At 41.3% G+C, this 10,000-nt stretch overlaps 1 protein-coding gene across 25 annotated transcripts in view; it reads right to left on the reverse strand.

The window, feature by feature from the left end:
• LOC110517257 (transcription factor 4) overlaps positions 1–10,000 on the reverse strand; it is a 437,420-nt gene that overhangs the window by 346,786 nt on the left and 80,634 nt on the right. For all 25 annotated transcript variants that reach the window (XM_090191595.1, XM_090191593.1, XM_090191598.1 and 22 more), the window contains 2 exons: positions 8,023–8,078; positions 4,974–5,076 (listed from right to left, as the gene is read on the reverse strand). In XM_090191595.1, the coding sequence (XP_090047721.1) occupies positions 4,974–5,076; positions 8,023–8,078 (159 nt within the window). The remainder of the gene's footprint in view (positions 1–4,973; positions 5,077–8,022; positions 8,079–10,000) is intronic.

The raw sequence follows: 10,000 nt of genomic DNA on the forward strand, positions 1-10,000 counted from the left end.
ATGACTAGAGGCCAGTCCTGGTTGACCCCCTCTCTGTCTAATAGCATGATGACTAGAGGCTAGTTGACCTCTCTCTGTCTAATAGCATGATGACTAGAGGCTAGTTGACCTCTCTCTCTGTCTAATAGCATGATGATTAGAGGCTAGATGACCTCTCTCTCTGTCTAATAGCATGATGACTAGAGGCTAGTTGACCTCTCTCTCTGTCTAATAGCATGATGACTAGAGGCTAGTTGACCTCTCTCTCTGTCTAATAGCATGATGACTAGAGGCTAGTTGACCTCTCTCTCTGTCTAATAGCATGATGACTAGAGGCTAGTTGACCTCTCTCTCTGTCTAGTGAACACTATATAGGGAATAGGGTTCCATAGGGCTCTGGTCTAAAGTAGTGCACTATAAATAGGGAATAGGGTTCTATAGGGCTCTAGTCTAAAGTAGTGCACTATATAGGGAATAGGGTTCCATAGGGCTCTGGTCTAAAGTAGTGCACTATGTAGGGAATAGGGTGCCATTTGGGACACAAACCAGGGGTTGATGGAGGTGGCCTCCTCTCCACTCTCCCTTCACTCCCCCTTAGCCCTACTTGATTATTCCGGGCACCGCCAGCGTAGGGCCAGGACACGACTGAGGGGGTTTGTCGGGGAGAGCAGAGAGGAGTACCCCTGTTCATGGAGCTCGACGTGGAGCTCCAGAGGACAGCGGGGGATGAGATGGACAGAGGAGAGAGGAGCCCCCGACCCCTAACGTAGGAGGTGAGTGGCCGCACAGTTAACACCTGTTAATTAGGTTAACTGGAGGTGACCGGAGGGGGGGGGGGTGGAGGACAGGGGACAAGAGGAAGGGAAATTAGATTACTGTGGAGGGAGTCAAGAGTAGAAGAAAGGGGAAGAGGAGGGGGAGAGGAGGGGTAGAAAAGAAGGGCAGAGGAGGGGGAGAGGAGGGAAGAGGAGGGGGAGAGGAGGGGGAAAGGAGGAGGAGAGGAGGGTTTTTGTGGGCCTCTAGCCAGCCACCATGGGCCATCTGTGGCGGGGAAAGAGAGAATAAGGAAGAGGAATGGAGGAGAGGGGAGGAGAGGGGAGGGGAGGGGAGGAGAGGGGAGGAGAGGGGAGGAGAGGGGAGGGGAGAGGAGGGGAGAATAGGGGAAGGAGGGTCATATTTCAAAAGGAATATCTCAGACAGGAGGGATCATAGAGTCAGACACCTGCACAGCTCTGTGACTACACATCACTGGGACTACACATCACTGGGACTACACAGTTCTGGGACTACACAGCTCCGGGACTACACATCACTGGGACTACACATCACTGGGACTACACAGCACTGGGACTACACAGCTCTGGGACTACACAGCACTGGGACTACACATCACTGGGACTACACAGCACTGGGACTATACAGCTCTGGGACTACACAGCTATGGGACTACACAGCTCTGGGACTACACAGCACTGGGACTACACATCACTGGGATTACACAGCTCTGGGACTACACAGCTCTGGGACTACACATCACTGGGACTACACATCACTGGGACTACACAGCTCTGGGACTACACAGCACTGGGACTACACATCACTGGGATTACACAGCTCTGGGACTACACAGCTCTGGGACTACACATCACTGGGACTACACATCACTGGGACTACACAGCTCTGGGACTACACAGCTCTGGGACTACACAGCTCTCCCCTCCCTCTACCAGAAACACACCTCTCTCTCTCTAGGGCTCTGGTCTAAATTACTACTTTCTGGCCTCAATAGATCGGGACATGGACTCTACAAGGTGTTGAAAGCGTTCCACAGGGATGCTGGCCCATGTTGACTCCAATGCTTCCTTCCCACAGTCGTGTCAAGTTGGCGTGATGTCCTTTGGGTGGTGGATCATTCTTGATACACACAGGGAACGGTTGTGTATGATAAACCCAGCAGCTGTGCAGTTGTTGACAGACTAAAACCAATGCGTCTGGCACCTACTACCATATCCTGTTTAAAGGCACTTAAATATTTTGTCTTGTCCGTTCACCCTCTGAATGACACACATACACAATCCACGTCTCCATTGTCTCAGGGCTTATAAATCCTTCTTTAACCTGTCTCCTCCCCTTCATCTTTAACCTGGTCTCCTCCCCTTCATCTACACTGATTGAAGTGGATTTAACAAGTGACATCAATAAGGGATCGTACCTTTCACCAGGATTCACCTGGATTCACCAGGATTCACCTGGATTCACCTGGCCAGTCTGTGTCACTGAAAGAGCAGGTGTTCCTAATGTTTTGTCCACTCAGTGTATTTCATGGAGCAAGTCAAGTTCAATTAGGCTTCTGGTATTCATGTCAAAAGATACATGATCTGTGTCAGTGGCCACTGGCTCACAACTTGAGGGGACAGTAGACAGGCATACACACACATGCACGCACGCACGCGCACACACACACGCACGCACGCACACACACATACACACACACACACACACACACACACACACACACACACACACACACACACACACACACACACACACACACACACACACACACACACACACTACGGCTAACTGAACACTGTCTGCCAAATCTCGCATTGCGTTCCGTTACCGCCTCAGTTGACCGGCCCGAGAGAGTTAAGAGAGCATTCAGTCAAAACGCCAACCGAGGAAAGAGAGGGGGTGAGGAAAGAGAGGGGCTGAGAAAGAGAGGGGCTGAGGAAAGAGAGGAACTGAGAAAAGAGAGGAACTGAGGAAAGAGAGGAACCGAGGAAAGAGAGGAACTGAGGAAAGAGAGGAACTGAGGAAAGAGAGGAACTGAGGAAAGAGAGGAACTGAGGAAAGAGAGGGGGTGAGGAAAGAGAGGGGCTGAGAAAGAGAGGGGCTGAGGAAAGATAGGAACTGAGGAAAGAGAGGGGGTGAGGAAAGAGAGGAACTGAGGAAAGAGAGGGGGTGAGGAAAGAGAGGGGCTGAGAAAGAGAGGGGCTGAGGAAAGAGAGGGGGTGAGGAAAGAGAGGAACTGAGAAAAGAGAGGAACTGAGGAAAGAGAGGAACTGAGGAAAGAGAGGAACCGAGGAAAGAGAGGAACTGAGGAAAGAGAGGAACTGAGGAAAGAGAGGAACTGAGGAAAGAGAGGAACTGAGGAAAGAGAGGGACTGAGGAAAGAGAGGAACTGAGGAAAGAGAAGAACTGAGGAAAGAGAGGAACTGAGGAAAGAGAGGGGCTGAGGAAAGAGAGGAACTGAGGAAAGAGAGGAACTGATGAAAGAGAGGAACTGAGGAAAGAGAGGGGGTGAGGAAAGAGAGGAACTGAGGAAAGAGAGGAACTGAGGAAAGAGAGGAACTGAGGAAAGAGAGGAACTGAGGAAAGAGAGGAACTGAGGAAAGAGAGGGGGTGAGGAAAGAGAGGGGCTGAGGAAAGAGAGGAACTGAGGAAAGAGAGGAACTGAGGAAAGAGAGGGGTGAGGAAAGAGAGGAACTGATGAAAGAGAGGAACTGAGGAAAGAGAGGAACTGAGGAAAGAGAGGAACTGAGGAAAGAGAGGACCTGAGGAAAGAGAGGGGGTGAGGAAAGAGAGGTACTGAGGAAAGAGAGGAACTGAGGAAAGAGAGGAACCGAGGAAAGAGAGGGTCTGATAAACATCACTCTAAGTCACCTGACTTGTTACACTGTGCTGTGTCCCCTTTTTATGAGGCCTGGTCCAAATGTAGTGCACAGAGAATAGGGTTCTATTTGTGACGCAGAAGTGTGTTTAGCTGATTAGCTAAATGCCCTTCGTCATTGACTGACTGTGTGAGCCACTTACAGGAAAGGTAAAGGACAAGAGTTTGCTTACAAGACACATCTGGGTCATTTTTCTCAGACTGGATAGACGAGAATTATTTAAAAAATTCACAACTTCTCAGTTCTGTGTGGCTGAGTGGTAGTTGTACTGGTGAGTCCTGGGATCGGCAGGTAGCCTAGTGGTTAGAGGGTTGGACTAGGAACCGTAAACGATGCTAGATCGAATCCCCGAGCCGACAAAAAAAATAGGACGTTCTGCCCCTGAACAAGGCAGTTAACCCACTGTTCCCCTGAACAAGGCAGTTAACCCACTGTTCCCCTGAACAAGGCAGTTAACCCACTGTTCCCCTGAACAAGGCAGTTAACCCACTGTTCCCCTGAACAAGGCAGTTAACCCACTGTTCCCCTGAACAAGGCAGTTAACCCACTGTTCCCCTGAACAAGGCAGTTAACCCACTGTTCCCCTGAACAAGGCAGTTAACCCACTGTTCCCCTGAACAAGGCAGTTAACCCACTGTTCCCCTGAACAAGGCAGTTAACCCACTGTTCCCCTGAACAAGGCTGTTAACCCACTGTTCCCCTGAACAAGGCAGTTAACCCACTGTTCCCCTGAACAAGGCAGTTAACCCACTGTTCCCCTGAACAAGGCAGTTAACCCACTGTTCCCCTGAACAAGGCAGTTAACCCACTGTTCCCCTGAACAAGGCAGTTAACCCACTGTTCCCCTGAACAAGGCAGTTAACCCACTGTTCCCCTGAACAAGGCTGTTAACCCACTGTTCCCCTGAACAAGGCAGTTAACCCACTGTTCCCCTGAACAAGGCAGTTAACCCACTGTTCCCCTGAACAAGGCAGTTAACCCCACTGTTCCCCTGAACAAGGCAGTTAACCCACTGTTCCCCTGAACAAGGCAGTTAACCCCACTGTTCCCCTGAACAAGGCAGTTAACCCACTGTTCCCCGCTAGGCAGTCATTTTAAATAAGAATTTTGTTCTTAATCAAATGACTTGCCTGGTTCAATAAATCAATCCCAAACAGACTCTGAAGCTCTTCACTGACTTTCCAAAGAATATTGACCTGTGTGTTTGTTTCTCATTCCTGTTTGTTTTTTACCCTTCTAAAAAAAACAGTGATTTGTCATGTAGCCATGTGCATGGCCTCTCTCCTCCAATACAGTTAATGTTGGTAAAATATCTCTTACCTGTTAGTCTGGAGTTGAGGTATGGAGGAGAGATGTTGTCGTGTGGGTGGGAGCCCATTTCACGGCTAGTCATGTGAGTGTACTGGGAACCATCAGCATAACTCTGGAAAGCAGAGAGAGAACTGACTGGGTCAGGACAGTAACACAGTATCTATGTAATACAGTACTGGGTCAGGACAGTAACATAGTATCTATGTAATACAGTACTGGGTCAGGACAGTAACACAGTATCTATGTAATACAGTACTGGGTCAGGACAGTAACATAGTATCTATGTAATACAGTACTGGGTCAGGACAGTAACACAGTATCTATGTAATACAGTACTGGGTCAGGACAGTAACATAGTATCTATGTAATACAGTACTGGGTCAGGACAGTAACACAGTATCTATGTAATACAGTACTGACTGGGTCAGGACAGTAACATAGTATCTATGTAACACAGTACTGGGTCAGGACAGTAACATAGTATCTATGTAATACAGTACTGGGTCAGGACAGTAACATAGTATCTATGTAATACAGTACTGGGTCAGGACAGTAACACAGTATCTATGTAATACAGTACTGACTGGGTCAGGACAGTAACATAGTATCTATGTAACACAGTACTGGGTCAGGACAGTAACATAGTATCTATGTAATACAGTACTGGGTCAGGACAGTAACATAGTATCTATGTAACACAGTACTGGGTCAGGACAGTAACATAGTATCTATGTAATACAGTACTGACTGGGTCAGGACAGTAGCATAGTATATATGTAACACAGTACTGGGTCAGGACAGTAACATAGTATCTATGTAACACAGTACTGGGTCAGGACAGTAACATAGTATCTATGTAATACAGTACTGACTGGGTCAGGACAGTAGCATAGTATATATGTAACACAGTACTGGGTCAGGACAGTTACAGTACTGGGTCAGGACAGTAACAGTACTGGGTCAGGACAGTAACAGTACTGGGTCAGGACAGTTACAGTACTGGGTCAGGACAGTAACAGTACTGGGTCAGGACAGTTACAGTACTGGGTCAGGACAGTTACAGTACTGGGTCAGGACAGTAACAGTACTGGGTCAGGGCAGTTACAGTACTGGGTCAGGACAGTAACAGTACTGGGTCAGGGCAGTTACAGTACTGGGTCAGGACAGTTACAGTACTGGGTCAGGACAGTTACAGTACTGGGTCAGGACAGTAACAGTACTGGGTCAGGACAGTTACAGTACTGGGTCAGGACAGTAACAGTACTGGGTCAGGACAGTTACAGTACTGGGTCAGGACAGTTACAGTACTGGGTCAGGACAGTTACAGTACTGGGTCAGGACAGTAACAGTACTGGGTCAGGACAGTTACAGTACTGGGTCAGGACAGTTACAGTACTGGGTCAGGACAGTTACAGAACTGGGTCAGGACAGTAACAGTACTGGGTCAGGACAGTTACAGAACTGGGTCAGGACAGTAACAGTAAAGGTGATAAATATATATATATATATACAGGTTATATATATTACAGACCTGTAGAGGATGAGCATGTACTGTAGGACTGACTTCTATATTAAAGGTGATAAATATATATATATACAGGTTATATATATTACAGGTTATATATATAAATTATATAGGTTATATATATTACCGGTTATATATATATATTTCAGGTTATATATATGACAGGTTATATATATATATATATATATATATATATATATATATATATATATATATATATATATATATACACATTACAGGTTATATATATATTACAGGGTATATATATTTCAGGGTATATATATTACAGGTTATATATATATATATATATATATATCAGGTTAAATATATTACTGGTTATATATATATATATATTTCAGGTAATATATATTTCAGGTTATATATATTACCAGTTATATATATATATATATATATATCAGGTAATATATATTTCAGGTTATATATATATTTCAGGTAATATATATTTCAGGTTATATACATATATATATTTCAGGTAATATATATTTCAGGTTATATATATATATATATATTTCAGGTTATACATATATATTTCAGGTTATATATATTACAGGTTATATATATATATATCAGGTTAAATATATTACTGGTTATATATATATATATATTTCAGGTAATATATATTTCAGGTTATATATATTACCAGTTATATATATATATATATATATATATTTCAGGTAATATATATTTCAGGTTATATATATATATATATTTCAGGTTATACATATATATTTCAGGTTATACATATATATTTCAGGTAATATATATTACAGGTTATATATATATATTTCAGGTAATATATATTACAGGTTATATATATATATTTCAGGTAATATATATTACAGGTTATATATATATTTCAGGTAATATATATTACAGGTTATATATATATATTTCAGGTAATATATATTTCAGGTTATATATATATTTCAGGTAATATATATTACAGGTTATATATATATATTTCAGGTAATATATATTACAGGTTATATATATATTTCAGGTAATATATATTACAGGTTATATATATATATTTCAGGTTATATATATATATTTCAGGTTATATATATATATATATATATATATATATATATTTCAGGTTATATATATATATATATTTCAGGTAATATATATTTCAGGTTATATATATATATATATTTCAGGTTATATATATTACAGGTTATATATATATATATTCAGGTTATATATATTACAGGTTATATATATATATATTCAGGTTATATATATATATATATATATATATATATATATATATATTTCAGGTTATATATATATATATTTCAGGTTATATATATTACAGGTTATATATATATATATTCAGGTTATATATATATATATATATATATATATATATATATATATTTCAGGTTATATATATATATATTTCAGGTTATATATATTACAGGTTATAGAGTAACATGTCTAGGTTTCCTGCTTCGACATATTTCTACAGGTATTACACATTATACTGCTATGTGTGTCTTTGGAACTCACCTTTGAAGGGGCACCTCTATGTCCCCACGTCCCTGCACTGGCTCTGTCCCCCATGTCTACAAGAAGACAGAAACAAAGAGAGAACAAGAGTCTTAAAGAACCCGCGTGACTTCACCTTGTTAACTATTTACATCTACCGCCAGGGGTGGCAGGGTAGCCTAGTGGTTAGAGCGTTGGACTAGTAACGGGAAGGTTGCAAGTTCAAACCCCCGAGCTGACAACATCTGTCGTTCTGCCCCTGAACAGGCAGTTAACCTACTAACTAATTGAAAATAAGAATTTGTTCTTAAGTCACTTGACCTGGTTAAATAAAGAAAAAATAAGCTGAAATATGGATTAAAATCAGCCATTTTCCTCACTTTCATAACCTGATAATAACCTTAACGTTTACTACTGAAATCTATGGCACCTTTCATAACCTGATAATAACCTGAACGTTTACTACTGAAATCTATGGTACCTTTCATAACCTGATAATAACCTGAACGTTTACTACTGAAATCTATGGCACCTTTCATAACCTGATAATAACCTGAACGTTTACTACTGAAATCTATGGCACCTTTCATAACCTGATAATAACCTGAACGTTTACTACTGAAATCTATGGCACCTTTCATAACCTGATAATAACCTGAACGTTTACTACTGAAATCTATGGCACCTTTCATAACCTGATAATAACCTGAACGTTTACTACTGAAATCTATGGCACCTTTCATAACCTGATAATAACCTGAACGTTTACTACTGAAATCTATGGCACCTTTCATAACCTGATAATAACCTGAACGTTTACTACTGAAATCTATGGCACCTTTCATAACCTGATAATAACCTGAACGTTTACTACTGAAATCTATGGCACCTTTCATAACCTGATAATAACCTGAACGTTTACTACTGAAATCTATGGCACCTTTCATAACCTGATAATAACCTGAACGTTTACTACTGAAATCTATGGCACCTTTCATAACCTGATAATAACCTGAACGTTTACTACTGAAATCTATGGCACCTTTCATAACCTGATAATAACCTGAACGTTTACTACTGAAATCTATGGCACCTTTCATAACCTGATAATAACCTGAACGTTTACTACTGAAATCTATGGCACCTTTCATAACCTGATAATAACCTGAACGTTTACTACTGAAATCTATGGCACCTTTCATAACCTGATAATAACCTGAACGTTTACTACTGAAATCTATGGCACCTTTCATAACCTGATAATAACCTGAACGTTTACTACTGAAATCTATGGCACCTTTCATAACCTGATAATAACCTGAACGTTTACTACTGAAATCTATGGCACCTTTCATAACCTGATAATAACCTGAACGTTTACTACTGAAATCTATGGCACCTTTCATAACCTGATAATAACCTGAACGTTTACTACTGAAATCTATGGCACCTTTCATAACCTGATAATAACCTGAACGTTTACTACTGAAATCTATGGCACCTTTCATAACCTGATAATAACCTGAACGTTTACTACTGAAATCTATGGCACCTTTCATAACCTGATAATAACCTGAACGTTTACTACTGAAATCTATGGCACCTTTCATAACCTGATAATAACCTGAACGTTTACTACTGAAATCTATGGCACCTTTCATAACCTGATAATAACCTGAACGTTTACTACTGAAATCTATGGCACCTTTCATAACCTGATAATAACCTGAACGTTTACTACTGAAATCTATGGCACCTTTCATAACCTGATAATAACCTGAACGTTTACTACTGAAATCTATGGCACCTTTCATAACCTGATAATAACCTGAACGTTTACTACTGAAATCTATGGCACCTTTCATAACCTGATAATAACCTGAACGTTTACTACTGAAATCTATACCACTTTAAACACATAGTCAGCGTTTTACTGAAACTGGGGAAGATAGTCTCTACTGCTGATTACCACTTTAAACACATAGTCAGCGTTTTACTG

This window comes from Oncorhynchus mykiss, chromosome 12 (genome assembly GCF_057628025.1).
Source record: "Oncorhynchus mykiss isolate SJ-2025 chromosome 12, ASM5762802v1, whole genome shotgun sequence".
NCBI lineage: Eukaryota > Metazoa > Chordata > Actinopteri > Salmoniformes > Salmonidae > Oncorhynchus > Oncorhynchus mykiss.